The sequence below is a fragment of the Sciurus vulgaris genome (assembly GCF_902686455.1).
Source record: "Sciurus vulgaris genome assembly, chromosome: 4".
Classification (NCBI taxonomy): Eukaryota; Metazoa; Chordata; class Mammalia; order Rodentia; family Sciuridae; genus Sciurus; species Sciurus vulgaris.
In genome coordinates, this window is record NC_136464.1 from 43,457,963 (window position 1) to 43,477,421 (window position 19,459).

The following is a 19,459-nucleotide window of genomic DNA, read 5'->3' on the forward strand; positions in this document are numbered from 1 at the left end:
AGTTTGACTCCACTGTGCTTACAAATTACTATTTTATAGTTAAATCAAGTTTATAACTTTTACATCTAAATTTGTTGACTTCAAAGAATAAATATTTTAATTAAGAACTATTCCCATTTGTTTACAATAAAAATAAATAAATAAAATAAAAAAAACTATTATTTTTAAAAAATTGTTTTTGAAAAGTACATCTCCCACTGTGTTTGTAAATAATGGCCCCACTGATGTTGTTCACATCTTAATTCCTGGAACCTAGGAATATGTTAGGTTACATGGCAAAGAAGAAGTAAGGCTACTGTTGAAGTTAAGGTTGTTAATCAGCTGCCCTTAAAATGGGGACAGTATACTGAAATATCTGGGCAGGCCCAATATATTCACAAAAGTTCTCAGGTGGAAGAGGGAGATAAAAGAAAGATCACAACAATGTGATGTTAGATCGAACCTGCAACTGCTAGTTTAGAAGGGAGCCATAAGCCAAGAAAAGCAGAATCTAGACACTAGAAAGGGCAAGGATATGGATTCTCTCCTAGAGCCTCCAAATGAAATACAGCCTTGCCTACATTAATTTTAGTCCAGTGAAAACCATTTTAGATTACTGAGCTCCAAAAAGGTAAGACCATATGTTTGTGTTTTTTTAAACTATTTGTTACTATAATCTGTTACAACAACAAGAGGAAACTAATACATCAACAGGTTTATAAATGTATTTGTCTGACTCAATAAAAACAACAAATCTGAATTCCTCATCCTTAATGAGATTCTTTTAGATTAAAGGCAAGTAAGTCCCTTAATCTCTACAAACTCACAACATAGGATTATATGTACTACATTTTTTTTCAAATTAAAAAAGTTATGTTTCCCCTTTGAAACAATTTTAAAATAGATGCCTCTCAAATCTTTAAGACCAAGCTCATACCAGGATTCTTGCAAATCCTTCCAACTAGAGATTGTGCACTTTCCTGACTGATTATAATGAAATATATTTACGTAAAATGAACATTAAGATAATAAAAACATCAGAGAAGCTTACTTGAAAATTTTTGATTGAACCTGTTGAAAAAATGAATCTTTTAGCTCTCTGCGTGCTTCTAAATCCAAGCTTCCACATTAATCACATAAAACAATCCAGGACCTGTAAAACTTATTATACACAGAAGCATTTTTCATGATTTATGCCATTCATTTGGATAATACAACAGATATATGTTAATGTCTTAGAATAACTGTAGCATATCTCTTTTATTAAGATTAAGGTTTCCCCCATTAATATGCATGATTTTTTATTTTTTTTCCGTATTAGTTAATATATTTTTTTAGAAGTTTAAGAACATCTTCATAAGTACTATTTCAAATTTGCAGGTGGGGGAAAGAGGAGTCAAAGAATGGGTGAGGAAGGCATACACAAAGAGAATAGCCAAACATGGGGAGTGAACCCATGTAACATGAAAGGGACTCCATCACTATTTAACCTATCATATGAGTCTTGAGAGCATCAGAGGTAGTGAAGTTCCATGCACAGGGGTGGACAGAGAGGACTGAAGGCAGGGGGCTGGCCTGCTATTGTGTATGGAAGTTTAGAACATCTGCAAAAAATGACTTAATGTCAGAGCCTAAATAGTACTGAGAGATCATTCACATGTGGGGGATGGCCCACTTCAGGAATTTCAGAACTTGAGTAGGATGAGAAAGACATCAACACGGGAGAGGAAATGACAGCAAAGTAGGGAAATTGGTTACCCAGAGAAAAATTGATCAAATAAGTAAGTATTTGAAAGATGATGAAAGTCTGGTTTGTCACCATCAGAGATGGGAGTTACAGAGAGAAAAACAATTGAATCTGTGGTATCAAATAAAAATTGGAGGTTTTAGTGTGAATTCATGGTTTTCATAATATATAAATAATGTAGAAATAAATATTTATGTATATGTGCATACAAATATATGCTGGACATACATATACTCCCTACCTCTGACCACTGAATATGACTGGGATGACTGGGACCAGCAACTGTCCAATAGTAGTGAGCCACCTACCCCTTGAAACTTGGCTTTGAAACAGTATTTTCCACGAAAAAGAACTAGGGCTCTTAGAGAAATGGCTGCTTCCAGGGCTAGGATAAAAAGAGTATAAAATAAACTATATCCTTGTACAAGATAAACTATATCTTGCCTCTCACCAAAGAATGATGAGACATAAAAAAAAAAAGGACACAGAAGCCAGGTAGAAGGAGCAGCCATTGGACAGGAGACTAAAAGAACTAAAGACCATGATAAACAAAATAAATATACTAATATCACTGGTCAAATGGAGAAAACTGAACGAGGTCAGAGTTTAGATAACAGTAACGTATTAATGTAATCCTCTGGTTAGGTAGGACAATGGTCTTGTATCTAAGAAATATACACTAAAGCATCTAAAAGTCATGGGGCCTCGGATAAGGAACTTAATTCTCAAACGCCTCAAATAGGGAAGAAGTCATCTGTACTGATGTTGTCATTTTTTAAAAGGTACAACAACATTAATCTCTGCATCACTTTCTGCATCAATATCTTCTATTCTCCTTCTCACCATGATTTCACAAGTATGAATGAATGGGGAAAATAACGTTGCCTTCACAGTGGCCTCAAGAGAAGCTCATAAGGAAATTATTAATTCACAGTGAAACCAAACACAAATAAGACAGTTCAGTCATGAAAACAGCTTAAGGACAACAAATCAAAATTTTGAAATGTTATTCTAAACCAAAGTAATAGAATTTAACGTAAAAACAGGAAATGAAATAGAGTAGGCTTTGTAGTAAAGGATGGGGTAAAAGGGGGGGAAAAGCATCAGAAAATAAGAATTTTATTGACAAATAAAAAAGTTGGTTCTTCGAAAAAAACAAATATAACTGACAAACTCTCAGCCAGGCTAACAGAGAAAAAGAAAGAAAACTCTCAATACTAAAATGCAAGTTGAAAAAATACAGATGATAATCAGAAACAATTTTGAAAATTTATACTCTAATAGAAAATCTTGAAGACATTGACAAATTTCTAAAGACATATGACCTACACAAATTGAATCTGGAGGACATAGAAAATTTAAACAGATTGATTCAAGCAATGAAATTGAAGATATCATTGAAAGTCTACCAACAAAGAAAAGTCCCAGGACCAGATGGATTCTCAGCTGAGTTCTATCAGACCTTCAAAGAACTAATACCAAGAGTCCTCAAATTATTCCATGAAATAGAAAAGCAGAAAAATCTTCCAAACTCATCCTATGAAGCTAGTATCACCCTGATACCAAAACAAACCAAGACACATACATCAAAGAAAGAAATTTCAGCCCTATATCCCTGATCAAGATAGATGTAAAATTCTTAATAAAATACTGATAAATCACATACAAAAACATATTCAAAAGACAGTGTGCCATAATCAAATTGGGTTCATTCCAGGGATTCAAGGTTGGTTCAACATACAGAAATTAATAAACATTAATTTATCACATCAATAAAGACGAGAATCACATTAGTATCTCAATGGATGAAAAAAAGCATTTGACAAAATACAGTATCAAGTTCAAAACACTAGAAAAACTGGGGATGGTAGGAACATACCTCAACACTGTAAAGGCTATATATGCTAAACCCAAAGCCAACATCATTCTAAATGAAGCAAAACTGAGAGTATTAACTCTAAAAAACTGTAACAAGACAGAGATGCCCTCTTTCACCACTTCTATTCAATGTAGTCCTAGAAACTCTAGCCAGAGCAATTAGAAGAAAGAAATTAAAGGGAAACAGAAAAGAAGTACTCAAACTATCTACATCTGCCAACATCATGATTCTATATTTAGAAGACCCAAAAAAACTCCACTGGAAAACTTCTAGAATTCATAAATAAATTCAGCAAGGCAGCAGGATATAAAATTAACACCCATAAATCAATTGCATTCCTAATCATTAGTGATAAATCAACTAAAAGAGAAATTAGGAAAATTCTCCCATTCACATAGCCTAAAAAAAAAAAAAAAAAAAAACCATATCTGGGAATCAATCTAACAAAAGAGGTGAAAGACTTCTATGATGAAAACTACAGAACTCTAGAAAGAAATTGCAGAAGACCTCAGAAGATGGAAAGATCTAACATGTTCTTGGATAGGCAGAATTAATACTGTCAAAATGGCCATGCAACCAAAAGCATTGAACAGATTTAATGCAATTCCTATTAAGATTTCAATAATGTCCTTCACAGAAATAGAAAAAAAGTAGTCATGAACTTCATTTGGAAAAGTGAGAGACCCAGAATAGCCAAAGCAATCCTGAGGGAGAAAAGTAAAGCAGGAGGCATCACAATACCAAACTTTATACTACAGAGCTACAGTAACAAAAACGGCATGGTATTAGCACCAAAACAGACATGAAGATCAGAATACAAAGTACAGAACAGAAGACACAGAGACAAACCCACATAAATAGAGTTATCTCATACTAGACAAAGGCACTATAAACATACATTGGAGAAAAGATAGCCTCTTCAACAAATGGTACTGGGAAAACTGGAAATCTATATTTAACAAATTGAAATTAGAACCCTCTCACCCTGCACAAAAATCAACTCAAAGTGGATCAAGGTCATAGGCATTAAACCAGAGACCTTGCACCTACTAGAAGAAAAAGTAGGCCCAACTCTCCATCATGTTGGCTTAGAAACTGAATGTCTCAACAAGACTTCTAAAGTGCAAGAAGTAAACTCAAGAATCAATAAATGAGATGGTATTAAACTAAAAAGCTTCTTCACAGCAAAGGAAACAATCAAGAGCATGAACAGAGAGCCCACAGAATGGAAGAAAATCTTTGCCACCTCCACCTGAGAGCATTAATATTCAGGATATATAAAGAAATCAAAAAACTCAACACCAAAAAAAAACAAATAACCCAATTAATAAATGGGCAAAGGAACTGAACAGACACTTCACAGAAGAAATATGATCAATCAACAAATACATGAAAAATGTTCAATATCACTACTAATTAGGGAAACACAAATTAAAACTGCATTGAGATTTCATCTCACTCTAGTAAGAAAGGCAATTATCAGTGATATAAGTAATAATAAATGTGAGGATGTAGAGAAAAAGGTACACACATACATTGCTGGCGGGACTGTAAATTGGTGCAACCACTCTAGAAAGCAGTATGGAGATTACTCAGAAAACTTGGAATGGAACCACCATTTGACCCAGTTATCCCACTCCTCAGCATATACCTAAAAGACTTTAAATCAGCATGCTATAGTGATATGATCACATCAATGTTTACAGAAGATCAATTCACAATAACTAAGCTATGGAACCAACCTATCCTTCAACAGATGAATGGATAAAGAAAATGTGGTACAACCACTGGGATATATTCAAACTAAAAAGGAAACTATCAGCAATGCGAAGAAAGAGCCCACAGAGTGGGAGAATATCTTTGCCAATCATACTTCAGATAGAGCACTAATCTCCAGAATTTATAAAGAACTCAAAAAACTCTACTCCAAGAATTCAAATAATCCAGTTGACAAATGGGCCAAGGAAATGAATAGACACTTCACAGAAGAAGATCTACAAGCAATCAACAAACATATGGAAAAATGTTCAACATCTCTAGTAATAAGAGAAATGCAAATCAAAACCACCCTAAGATTCCATCTCACCCCAATTAGAATGGCGATTATCAAGAATACGAGCAACAACAGGTGTTGGCGAGGATGTGGGGAGAAAGGTACACTCATACCTTGCTGGTGGGGCTGCAAATTAGTGCAGCCACTCTGGAAAGCAGTGTGGAGATTCCTTAGAAAACTTGGAATGGACCCTCCATTTGACCCAGCTATCCCACTCCTTGGCCTATACCCAAAGGACTTAAAATCAGCATACTACAGAGATACAGCCACATCAATGTTCATAGCTGCTCAATTCACAATAGCCAGACTGTGGAACCAACCTAGATGCCCTTCAATTGATGAGTGGATAAAGAAATGTGGTATATATATACAATGGAATATTACTCAGCCGTAAAGAATGATAAAATTATGGCATTTGCAGGCAAATGGATGAAATTGGAGAATATTATGCTAAGTGAGAGAAGCCAATCTCAAAAAGCCAAAGGACGAATGATATCGCTAATAAGTGGATGATGACACATAATAGGGGGAGGGAAGGGTTAGTGTTAGGGTTAGGGAGGGGGGCAAGTATGGAGGAAGGAAGCACTGTAGAGAGGGAAAAGAGGGGTGGGAGGGGTGGGGGGAAGGGAAAAAATAACAATGAATCAAACAACATTACTCTATGTAAATTTATGATTACACAAATGGTATACCTTTATGCCATGTACAAACAGAGAAACAACATGTATCCCATTTGTTTACAATAAAAAAAAAAAAAAAAAAAAAGAAAATGTGGTACATACACACAAGGGCATTTTACTCAGCCATTAAAAAAAAAAAAAAAAAGAAGAAGAAGAATGAATTATATGGCATTGGCCAATAAATGGACAGAACTGGAGACTACCATGCTAAGTGAAATAAGCTAATCCAAAAAACCCAAAGGCTGAATATTCTCTCATATGCGGATGCTGACTCATGTGGTGGGGGGTGGGTTTGTGGGAAAAACAGTAGAATGAATCAGGCATAACTTTCCTATGTTCATATATGAATACACAATCAGTCTAATTCCACATTATGTACAATCACAAAAATGAAAAGTTATACTTCATGTGTATGTGATATGTCAAAATACATTCTACTGTCATGTATAACTAAAAAGAATTTAAAAATTTTAAAAATGAGGATTTTACAAAAGAAAATTTAAAATTTTAAATAAAATTCACTTTATTAGAACTTCTCTAGAATACTAATTTCATTTCAAAGAATCTGTAAGTTCTACCTTGGTACAGAAAGAAAGATGGATAAAACACAATCTGGTCCTTACCTTCAAAATACATGAGTGTAGGTGGGAAGAACAATATAAATCAGTACTATTCCACAAGATAACAAGTGTACTAAAACTAGGAGAAGGAAGAAATATGGTTTGAAACAGGGTAAAGAGTGATTAATTCTAACTGAGAGGAGTAATTTTTGACTACCTTCACTAAGTCAGTATTAGGGGGAAAAATAAATGAAAAGTGGCAGTCTTCACAATCAAGCAGGAAAAAGAAACATGGAAAACCAGGGTGTAATTTTAAAGTGCTAAGTGTAACTATGCCCGGATGCTCTAGAAACTGAGACAGGATAGACAAGAGGCCAGTCTGAACAACTCAGCAAGAGTCTGTCTCAAACTAAAATTTAAAAGGGACTGGGGAATGTAGCTCAGTGGTAGAGTGCTTGCCCGGCATGTGCAAAGTACTGAATTTGACCTCCAGTACTGCAAGAAAAAAAAAGGAGGGGATGGTGATTGGGGTCTCATCATTGAATGATAACCCTTAAGAGGAAGGAAGAAAGGTCTGAACACAAGCTTAGAGGATGAATGAATATTTGACAAGCATGGGAAGAAGGTCTGCTGGGCTAAAGAACAGCACAGGTAAAGGTAAAGTACAGGAGCATTTAGAGAAATATGAATAATTTCAAATGGTCCTGACACAGGACATAGGTGAGGTACTGATAAAGGACTCCTAAACACAGATACAGGTATAAAGGACACCATGATTTCACCATAGTATAATCAAAACAATCAGAGGAGAATGAAGGACTGATAAATGGAGTAAAAAGCTAGCAGAATGGAGACAAGTTGCCACTATCTCTGAGATAACTTAGGTTAAAATATTTTTGAAAGATTAAAGCATCTTTGGTCTCTTCCTTAAAATAAAATAACCCAGGCTAAGTTAAATGTCAGTTAAGATGAGAAATCACAGAAATCCTCATTCACTACTGGGAAGTATAATATGGAAGAACAATTTTAGGTAGAAATGTGGCAGTACCTAGTGAAGTTGGAGATACACATATCCTGTGACACAGTAATAATATTCTTAAGTTTTTTTTAAAGAAACACTGACATATGATCAAAGAGACTCAAATAAGAATGCTTACAGTTGTACTGTACAGATTATTATTAATGAATGCTAATTAAAAGGGGAACACTGTTATATTCAAGTAAAAATAAATAAATTATATTTATAATATAAATACACAGTTACCACAAAAACATGGAACTGAAATTTAAAGTTAAGAACATCATGTAACACTTATACAAGGTATAAAACACATAAAATAATATTTTGTATTGTTCATCAATACCTAAATGTATTAAAGTTTAAAAAATGAGAATGGCCTACACCATTTACCTTAGAATTCATCTTTTAAAGTGTGGTGCATTAAAAGAAATTCACTGCTATATTTACTACAAGGACATTTACTGAATGCATTGTTTACTGCATAATAAAACCTTCTCTTTAAGAGAATCCATGCATACATTAGAGAGGGAGAATAGGCTGAAAATCAAAAATCTAGTTTCTATATCATGAATTTTAGAAAGGAAAAAAACAAATTAAAGAAAAACTGAAGAAAGGAAATAGTTATGAAACAAATCTAAAATACAGAAAACAAGCAAAACTTAGCAAGCCCAAATTTGGTTCTTTAAAATGAAGAAATCAAAAGGAAATGTCAATTACCTATATTAGGAATGAAATAGTGTATATCACTTTAAAACAATAAAAAATGTAAAAAAGATAATAAGATAATCCTAAACAACTTTCACCAACAAATGACACCTTAGATGAAATGGACGAATTCTAGAAATCCAACACAAGAAGAAATACATATAGGTTTTAGTGGGCCAATATCTATTTTTAAAAACCTCGAAAAGAAAATTCCAGATCCAAAACATTGAATTCTGGTGAATTCTTTTAAATATTTAAGGAAAAAGTTAACATCAGTAATATACAAAATCTTTCAATCAGCAGAAAAACAGGAAGAACTTCACTTGTAATAAAGCTAGCATGACCTCAATATCAAACATGACAGAAAAAGAAGAGAAAAATTACAAAGCAGAACAATGTTGTTCATGAACACAAATGCAAAAAACATAAATATTAGCAAATCAAGACTAACAATATTTTAAAGGATAATATACTACAACCAAGTGAACATAAGCAAAGGCAGTTTAATATCTGAAAACGATGCAATGCAATCCACCACACTAACACCTACAATGATTTAATTATCTAATAGATGTAAAGCAGACATTTGGTAAACATTAATACACTCACAATAAAAATTCAACAAACAAAATAAAAGAGAACTTCCAAGCTGGACACTGTGGTATGCACCTATAGTCCCAATTACTTAGGAAGCTAAAGTGAGAGGATCATTTGAACACAAGAGTTCAAGAACAACCTGGGCAACATAGCAAGAATGCATCTCAGAAAGGAAAAAAAAAAAAAAAAAAACTTTCACAAACTGATCATATTTTCTCTCCATGTGTGCCCCCCAACCAACTTTAAGAGTGAACTATCAAAATGTTCCCTCTGAAATTTGGGGGTGGGGATAATATTGCAAATGATATGATTATACAGTATAAATATCAATTCTTAAAATACCCATGGGTAAATTATTAGAACCAATAAGTGAATTAATTTACCAGTTACTGAAAAAATAAGTCAACAAAAATCAAGTATACCTATGTAATATATATAACAAAGAAAACTTTGAAAAATAAATATTTTAAAGTAATGTCATTCATAGTAGCACAGACTTAAAAATAAATCAAATATGTATAACATTTTATAGAAAAGCACAAAATATTAGCAAGAAATTTTTCTAAATTCCAAATAAATGGTGGAATATACTACAAGAATTGGAAAACTATCATACATTTTTCCATTCTCTCCAAAATGATCCATAAACTCAATGCAATTCTATTCAAAATACATCCACATCTTTTACAGAAATTGACAAGTTCATTCCAATATTTAAATGGAAATACAAAAGGTGAACAAGACATAGGGAAATACTAGAAAATAAAAAAAGATGGAAGATATATACTACAGACCTCAAAACATTTAAAGCTATAAAAACTAAAAGAATGTAGTATGGACATGAGGCTACACAAACAGACCGATGAACTAAAACAAGAGTCAAGAAATATTTATGTACATAGTCACTAATTCATGATAAAGATGATCCTGTAGTAGAATGGGGAAAACAGCTTTTTAAAAAATAAAAGTGCTGGGTATGATAGATAGCACACACCTGTAACCCCAGGGACTCAGGAGTCTGAGGCAGGAGGACTTCAATTTTATGGCCAGCCTTGGCAACTTAGCAAGACCCTTTCTTGAAATAAAAAATAAAAAAAGGACTGAGATGTAGTTCAGTGGTAAAGTACCCCTGGGTTCAATCCCCAGTACTAAAAATAATAACAACAACAACAACAACAATAATAATAATAATAAATTATTTGTTGTGTATCAAAAGGACTGATCCTCAAAGGAAGGAAAATACATAAGTGAAAGTGGTAAATTAGTAAAAGTGGTAAAGTATACTAACATCTAAGGAGGAAAAAAGATCTTAAGACAAAATGCAGAAACAGGGAAAGAGATGATACAAGAATACTAAATGACCGAAAGAATAATTCAACAAGAAAACAATTCTAAACAAGTACACATCTAACAAAATAAACGGGATACTTAAAGGAAAAAACTAACAGAACTTCTGAGCAAATGTCATAAATCTGCTACCACAGTAGATCAACACCCTTCTCAACTTTTCTATTGATTCTCCAGACTTGTCTTCTGCCTTAAATGAGAAGACAAAGGTGGCATCTTGTTCCAAAGCATAGAATGAACACTTTTTGTTTGTTCCCATTCCATCATACACAAGCTGCTGATCAAGGAGAAAATCCACTCATCTAAAAACCTGTCAGTCTGAACTCTTTCAGAAAAGGCTACTTTGTCATTTGTTGCAGAAACAAGTAGCTGGGGTGGTGAACCTCTGAAAACATTAGGTAATAAGTGGCTTATTGCTGCCATCTGTTGGACACAATGATCATCTCAATCATACTTCTAAAAATCCTACTTAAAAAAAAAAAAAAAGGCCCTAAACTATAACCTCTATTTACATCCTTTATTTAACAAGATGAAGATACTCTCTCTAAATAATTACAATTAATTATTTTAAACACACCAGGTACACTTTATTCATATGGCAGATTTTCCATATTACTTATGTTTCTTAAAATATATATGTATAAATGCAGGATAGGTCTTCTAGCACTCACCCATATCTAGTTCCCTTCTAGGCACATAGGAAAACTACACTTCCTGTCTCCTCAGAAGTTCTGTGGGACCATATGATCAATTCTGGTGAATAGGTTGTGATTGAAAATGCCAAATATCATTTGCAGAACAAGGCAAATAACTACATGAGTAAGGCTTTCAAGCACTCCCTTCCTCTGCCACAGTGACAAGAAGGAGCCTCAAAAAAAAAAGACGAGCCCCCAAGATCAAAACACCTGAGATCACTAAAGACAGGTGTTTAGAGAGTTGCTCAGACTTGAAAACACTTTCTAAGAGTAAAAACTATAGCTTTTATTGTGTTAAGCCACTCAGAGGTAGTACTTGAATGGTACCTCAGCATACCCTAACCCAGGGTTTTACAACAGCAGCACTACAGCTGTCTTAGGCTGGATAATTCTTCCCTGTGCACTGTAGGATGTGAAGCAGCATCTCTGGCCTCCACTCCCCAAATGTGACAAACCACTGTCTTCTTGTACCTCCATGAGAACCAGTGGTCTAGATTAACTTGAACAATGCAATATGTACATATATATGTATGATGAATATGTTCATATATGTGTGTAAGTACATTTAAGTCAAACATCATAGACTCTCCATACTTTAACTGATATGAATTCCCATTTCTCACCAAGTAGAAAAGTGAATTTGTAAATTAAAAAAAAAATCAGTGTCATAAGTCTCTCTATAATAAGTAAATAAACATTCTAAAGGACAAAAAAATCCATACGTACTATGCTGTTCATTTCAGAAGAATCGTAGCTGCCAACTGGATGGACATTTCCAATGGGTTCCAAGCCCTCTTCATCCCACATGTATGTTCCATCGGAGCTATCAGATGGAGAAAGTTCAAATGAAGAACCAGCTCTATAATCTGTATCTGGTGAAATCAAATTAGTTCCGGAAGAATGTTTTGTACATTCACTCCTGTCTTCAAGTGATTTAAACAGAGAGAGAAAAAGTTATTAATTCACAAAAATATAATTATTTCTCAAGCTCTAAAAATGTGAGCTCTAAGAATTTGACATATAATAGCAAAAAAAGTTGATGCAAAAGCATTTATAACTATCATTTTGTAATTCCTGAATGATAAAAAAAGGCTTAAAATAACCTACTGAAGTATTTTCTAATAAACAAAAAGAAAATTCATTTAACTGCCTTTTGCTTCTGCAACATTTTTTACATTTTCATATCCCTTTAATATTTCCCAAGATATTTACTTTTAACCACTGGCCAGGAAACTCCCTTCCTTTGTGTACATTATTTAACCTCACAGCTGCTTCCTCATAAGGAAAAAAGCTTGTTCTGGGGCAGTCTCTTTTATAAGACCCACAACAGATCAAGGGTTTATGTGCATCTCTAGGCATGACCTATTCCCTTGTTTAGCCCACATACCTTTGCCAATTCCCTCCATTTATTCTTTTTTTTTCAGGATATATGAACACATAGAAATACTTTCTCCAATATTTAGTGCCAGTATATCCAACTAGAAGAGGAAATGCTAAATAAGGGCTATCCCACTTTTTCCAATTAAAAATAAAATAAAGTTCCTCTGGTATGACTATAAAGATTGCTAAATAAGAAAATTTCCTAGCATTTAAAAAAAAAAAAAAAAACCCACAGACTGGACATAACTTGTATTATTTCATTTACCCTCATTTGGTAGAGTTTTACTTTTAAAAAACAGCAACACTCTGCTTACCCTAACTGGATAGTTTGTTTAAAGGTATACTAAGGCTTGGGGGAAGGAGGAAAAAAATCCCTTGGAAAGCACTGCTTATACTAAGTAATTGGCACATGCCTGTGTATGACAGGCAAAGAAGTAAGAGTGCTTTTACTGATTTTGTTTTAGATAGGGTAAAAAGCAGGATAGGGTAGCAAAAGTTACAAGGAAGATAAATGTTGCCCTACTCCAATTTTATCTACATCCATCACTGTGTGAAACTGACAGTAACTTGGCATACATCAGAAAATAATCCTAAATGTAAGCTCGGTTATATTATCTTAAAAAGCAAATAAATTTAAGGATATTATAATATTTACCAGAAACACTTATATCTATCCATTCATCAGTTTTACTGAAGGTTTTTTCATTTTCCTTGGGGGAATCAAATATATCCTTTGATGGTACATTTTCATGCTTTTCTTCTTTGAGAGAAATTTCCTCTGGAGTTATTCTAGTTCTATGAGAGTCTTCTATATCTATAAAATCATCACTGAAGTCTTCACTTAAATCATTCTTATCAGAAGATGACAAAGACGACAAGGAAATATCATCCACATCATCACTCAAGTACCTAACTTTAGCATCATGCTTCATGGTCTGGTTGTTTTCTGTTCTATAACTTTCATTTTCAATGAGTTCTTGGTCCTTATTAGTAACACTGTCCTTAGCCAAAACTGTAGCCTCCTCCTCTACACACGAGTCAACAGGTGAATTTTTATTACCATCAACTGTGATAGTCCCAGAAAATGGAGGTCTACTAGATTTCAGTAGAGAGGAATGAACCATCCTATAACCCAAAGTGGAAGTTACACCTGGACCATTTGGTAAAGCCAACTTCTTTCCACCAGCAGCATAAGGCCTATTAAATCCATAGCCCAAATGTTCATTCCCATTGAGTACTTCTGACTGTCGGGAATTTCTTGTTAGCATACTTGATCGCAGAGGCATTCTGATAGGTAACTGTTGGTTCTGATAAGGCTTTGTAAGATCTACAGCTCTATTGAAGGAATGTGATCTGGTTATAGATGAAGGTGGAAGGAATGGATTCTGAATGGAATGTGAAAAACTTTGTGACCTTACCATTTTTTCACAAGTAACAGATTTAATGTTGTCTGGGGACTGTGCTAAACTTTCTCCAGAACTGCTTCTGGTGGCACAGGAGTTTGCTCTAGGTCTTTGCATGCTACCAGTCGATCGGTTTCCATAAAATCCATTCAACTGAGATTTTGGAGCACTGACCGCAGAATATGAAGTCCTTCCTAATAACGTGCCTTTGGTGAATTTACCCAAATTAGATGGTCCAGAAAAAGATTTTTGGTTTAACTCCTCTGTGGATGATACAAACATAGTGGTTGGCTTTGCCAACTTTGATGTGAATAAAGATACACTTTTTAAACCTCCCTTTATCCCATTTTTTTCAAACATTCCTTGAGTAGAAGCATGTTTTTCAGGATCAATTAATTTATCATGTGAACTCTGAGAACTGCCAGATTCTTCAGTACTTTGTGCCGTAAGTTGGTATTTGTTTGTTTTTCTCCAATTAAATGAATGGGACAATGAACAATCAGAGCCATTATTTTTTATGTAACTTTTGACATTACTACTGTTGGAAGTTGCTAATCCATTAATGGCTGTCCCATTTGGCATTGGCTGCAGTGTACTTCTTACAGATTTTGTTCCATACTTTGGCAACTTGGAACCCAAAAATGTCTTGATTTGTGTTTTTTCTTCCATGAGCTATAAGGTACATTTGTCCTTAAAATTTGACAGAATCTGAGAAGAAAAAAAAGAGAGATTAAACACGCTTAAATAACGGTAATTACATGAATATATGAACTTAAATAATTACATGAAGAAAAACTCAAAAGTTATTCATCAGTCCTATAGAACTTTTAACAAATATTAAATAACTTTATGCTGGAAGTATTTCATTTTTATAAATACTTTTATCAACTTGAACTATGAATAGTAACAGAAAAGTCCATAAATAATAAAATTAGACTCCCAAGTTTAGGTGTATATAAAAAAAATACTTCTCTATTACATCTTTCAATTTACAAATAAAATGATTTTTTCACTTTAGGTTACATTCTCCTCTTTTTAAAATAAGAACATGTGGTTTTGCTTTTTGTAAAAAAAAGCACACATTATCTTATCAAATTGGATTATATTTAATAATTAATGGCATTAATTACTGAAATCGCAGGAAGGATGTAGATAAAGAATACAGTATTCAAAAAAATAATTCTTCTGGCAGTAAGGACTGAGATAGCTGTCATTTTAAGTAACTTTCTCAAAAGAATGTTCACCCAATAACATAAACAGACACTACAGTCAATGCCAAGATGAGAAAAATAAAGACTTAATAAAATTGACTCATCTATTAATCTTAATCCCTCACATTTATTTTAAAGATAATGCAAAATTACAAGATGAAAAAGTTCAACGCGTGTACAAAAACAAAATTAAAAACAATCAAAGTCCTTTCTATGAGAAACTGTGTAATAAATCATGACACATTCTTGTAATAAGATCATAAAGATGAGAGCAAAGTATTTTGCTATTTTGTCTTAAATATAAGGGAAATATGGTCACTGTCTTTTCACTAAATTGTATAAAAATTCTATAAAAACAATCAAAAATGCAAATAAAAGAATAATACATGCCTTTGGATCACTCACTGATTTTTTTAATATACCTTATGACATTGCCTTTAATTTGTTAACTTTTTAATTAAAAATCAACTCCAAGTCCACTCTGGCCTAAGAATGAAGAGCTCCCAGAATACGTAAGTTTTATTAATTATGTCAAAAGTAAATATTTAGAAAATTATAGATAAACTAGTAAAGATGGCGATATGAAACAATAACAGAATGTTCTGTACCCAACAATTAATAAAAGGGACAGAATATATATACAAATTGTGTGAATTTTAAGTCAAAATCTACTGGCTGCAATCAAACAAACTAAAAACCTATCAACTTTAAAAAGCAAAGGGCAGAAAAGATGATTCTATACTATATAAAATATCTCCTAGCTTGATTATACTGTCTAGACGCAGTAATGAGAAAGATAAGCTAATAAAACTTGAAATCTTTAATAAATGTCCTCTAATATGGATAGAAATATCTTATTTGGATGCCCTAGAAAATCCAGGAAAACATCTTACACAGGGAAGCATCAAAAACCTTATTAAAGGCAAAGAGAAGGGTTACCACCATTCTGCCAATTTCCAAGGAACTACGCTGAGTTGAGGGAAAGGTCTAAAGCTCAAAGAAATATGCCGCATACTGGGCAAGAAGGAATGAGGCTAGCACAGGACACTTAATTCAACCTAATCAGACAAGGCAGCCTGGAGCTCCAGAAGAGATCTTCCACTGATACCACCTCATACTTCCAGTAGAAAAGCAGGCAGAGAACAACTCACACTTCTCAAAATAAAAAGAACAAAGTTAGCCAAGGTTGGAAAGACCCAGAGGGAAATCACCTACTGTTATATCAGGATGAATGCAGTCTGACCCATCTATTCACATTAACTCTGAGCAAAATACAGACAGGGAACTGGGTAAACAAGTAGGTGGTAGAAAGGACCAAAACAAATAACCAAATACAGCACACAAAAGAAAGGAAGAATCCAGACGGAAAGAAAACAAAAAAGAAGAAAAAGAAGGTAATTCTCTGTGCATTCTTTGTAAGAGAACAATCTAATAAGAACATATATATCTCATAAGCAAAAGCTCAAAGATAAAGACAAAAACAGGTAAATTGAAAAGAAAGGTTATAGAGCTAAGGAAACCAATTAAGAACAAGAAATTGGAAAAAAGCGAAGTAAAAGAACCAGAGGCTGAAAATCACATAAGAGCAAGATAAAAATTTTAAGATTAAAAAATGTAGGATAAAGATTGAATGAAAAGATAATTAACAGTCTTTAAGTAGAATAAATAAATGGCAAGGAGACATAATAGAAAAAATAAACCTAAAAGAAAAAAGAAAAAAACTATAGAAGGAAAAATATACTAAATTGAGATCCAAAGAAATAGCCTCATTAACAAAATACCAAGATAAAGAAACAATTCTATGGGAATATGGGGGGAGGGGAGTTCATCTTAATGAAAATATTAAGACTTGGCATAAGCAAAAGAAATTATTTGATATCCTTCCAAAGAAATGCTAAAGCCTCTGAGGACAATTAAATTCTAAAGAAATTACAACTCTGTAAACTTTAACATGCAAAAAACTAACACAACTCTTGTCTACAGATATGCAAATTAATTTCGCCCAGTACAGGGTCAATTAACTTCTCCCTATCCTACTAGAAAAAGTCAACTTTTCATCATTTGCAAAATTAACTACAATAATCCTGACCTACAAATACCTCTGATTCCTTGTATTCTCCTTTGTACCAGTGTAACATCTCTGATTCTAATGACAATAATAAGATTAAAAAAAATCACATTTTAACATGTGTTCATTTTATATCTGAATGAGAGTAATGATTTTACCCTCTTCTAAAATGTATCTTTAGTAGTCTGGAGGTTCTCACCAAGATAGCCAGTAGATTCAAATGACAAGAGTAGGTAAAATTTTCACCAAAGTGGTGCACTTCATGGGCTGCTTAAACCCAGATATATCTTTTCTTGTCTTCCAGAAAAGAATCAAGAATTGTAATAGAAGCTGAGCATAGCGGTGAACACCTGTAATTCCAGCAACTTGGGAGGCTGAAAAAAGAGGATCACAAGTTCTAGGCCAGGCTCAGCAACTTGGTGAAACCCTGTTCCAAAATAAAAAAAATAAATAAAAACGAATGGTATTATAGCTCAGTCGCAGAGCACCCCTATGTTCAATCCCCAGTACCAAAAAAAAGTAATAGAACTTTGCTAACTCTACTTTAATTCTCCTCTCTACCAGTTTTGTGTTTTGTTTTCATGTTTAGTATATTTGAGGTCAATAAGTTATTCCTCATTGGTGGTAACAATGATTGGGAAACAGAATTTATGAACTGCCATTTAATGATCTCTGTAAGCAAATGAATGGCTTATACAAATCACCCAAATCTCTGTAGGGTGAAATAGTCTGACTCATCAATCACTTGGTTCATTTATCTTTTTTTTTTACGCTCCAATCAACAAAAACTCTTATGCCCACCCAGAAGGAAAATAGCTCTTTAGAGCATTTCCTCAGGTGAGGTTTTGTGTTTCTATACTAACTCTTTATCCATGGCTAAAATTGTGGAATTAGAAACTGCAGGCTCTCTCAGTGTCTATATGACTATGAGTCTATAATTCAGAAAGGGTTTTGCCTCTCATTTTGAGTACAACATGTTTTCCAATTCCAAGTGTATTAATAAAGTACATTTACAAAGTCCCTCAAAGTAGCTTCATTCTGACTGGCCTACAGAAATACCGATTTATATAAACTGAACATTACCAACATTCTCAAAAGACAAAGAAATTGGTTTAATATTTTAAAAACTATTCTTACACAAACTAATGTAGAAAGATTTTAAGAAACAAGTTCACAAAACTAAGGTAGATCATGGGAAAAAAACTCGTTCAATAATTTTGGTTTAATGAAAACAACTCTATCCTCTGACTTTTAAAAATCAATGTTAATTATAATATATATATATATATACACACACACATTTTTATTCCATTAAGGTATATTTTTCTGAAATTTCTAATAGGCTTACTGATGAAATAAGCTATTATTACTCATACACAATGATTAAGATCATGGAAAATATAAATTTGTTAAAATGAATGATTATTTTAACAACTTTCTTATTTCAACCATAATTATGTTACAGTATGTTAGTTTGAAGATAACATCCAAGACCCCTAAGATAACGTAAAGCTTTGGATTAATATTAAATTAATTAATGGATCATTTGTTAGCTAGATCACTTTCAAGAAATACTAAAACACTGATTACTAAGCACAATTTTAAGATTATGAGGTTGTGCTTCTTGTTATTGCATGCTACAAAAAGATTTTATCTTCACCTATAATCCTAGCTACTCTGAAGGCTGAGGTAGAAGGATTGCAAAGTCTGAGGCCAGCCTGGGCAACTTAGTGAGATATCAAAATAAAATACAAAAAGGGTTGGGGATGTACAGTGCTTGTAGAGTGCTAGGCCATAGGCCCTATGTTCAATACCTAGTAATCCAAAAAAAAAAAAAAAAAAAAGAATATCCTGGAAACACATAAATGAGTGTATTCATTTATGCACTTTTGAAAGAGTGTATAATGGATTCCATTCTTACAAATTAAAGCTATCTATAAAGGTTACAAAAACTGGTAAGCATGGTCACCATTGAGTAAAAGAACTCTTATTTTCCTTAAATCATTATTTGAATATTTTAAATATCTCATCCTTTTTTCCACTTAAAAACTTTTAACCAAAAGACTGCATTTAAAAAGTAACAAGGATTTAATTAATCATAGCAATCCAATCTAACAAATAAACATTAAAATTA

General features: G+C 33.2%; 1 protein-coding gene across 6 annotated transcripts in view; it reads right to left on the minus strand.

Annotated features, from left to right (window-relative positions):
• CCSER2 (coiled-coil serine rich protein 2) overlaps window positions 1–19,459 on the minus strand; it is a 172,038-nt gene that overhangs the window by 122,606 nt on the left and 29,973 nt on the right. For all 6 annotated transcript variants that reach the window (XM_079138197.1, XM_079138196.1, XM_079138195.1 and 3 more), the window contains 2 exons: window positions 13,299–14,754; window positions 11,990–12,186 (listed from right to left, as the gene is read on the minus strand). In XM_079138197.1, coding sequence (XP_078994323.1) covers window positions 11,990–12,186; window positions 13,299–14,715 — 1,614 coding nt within the window. In that variant the 5' untranslated portion in view covers window positions 14,716–14,754. The remainder of the gene's footprint in view (window positions 1–11,989; window positions 12,187–13,298; window positions 14,755–19,459) is intronic.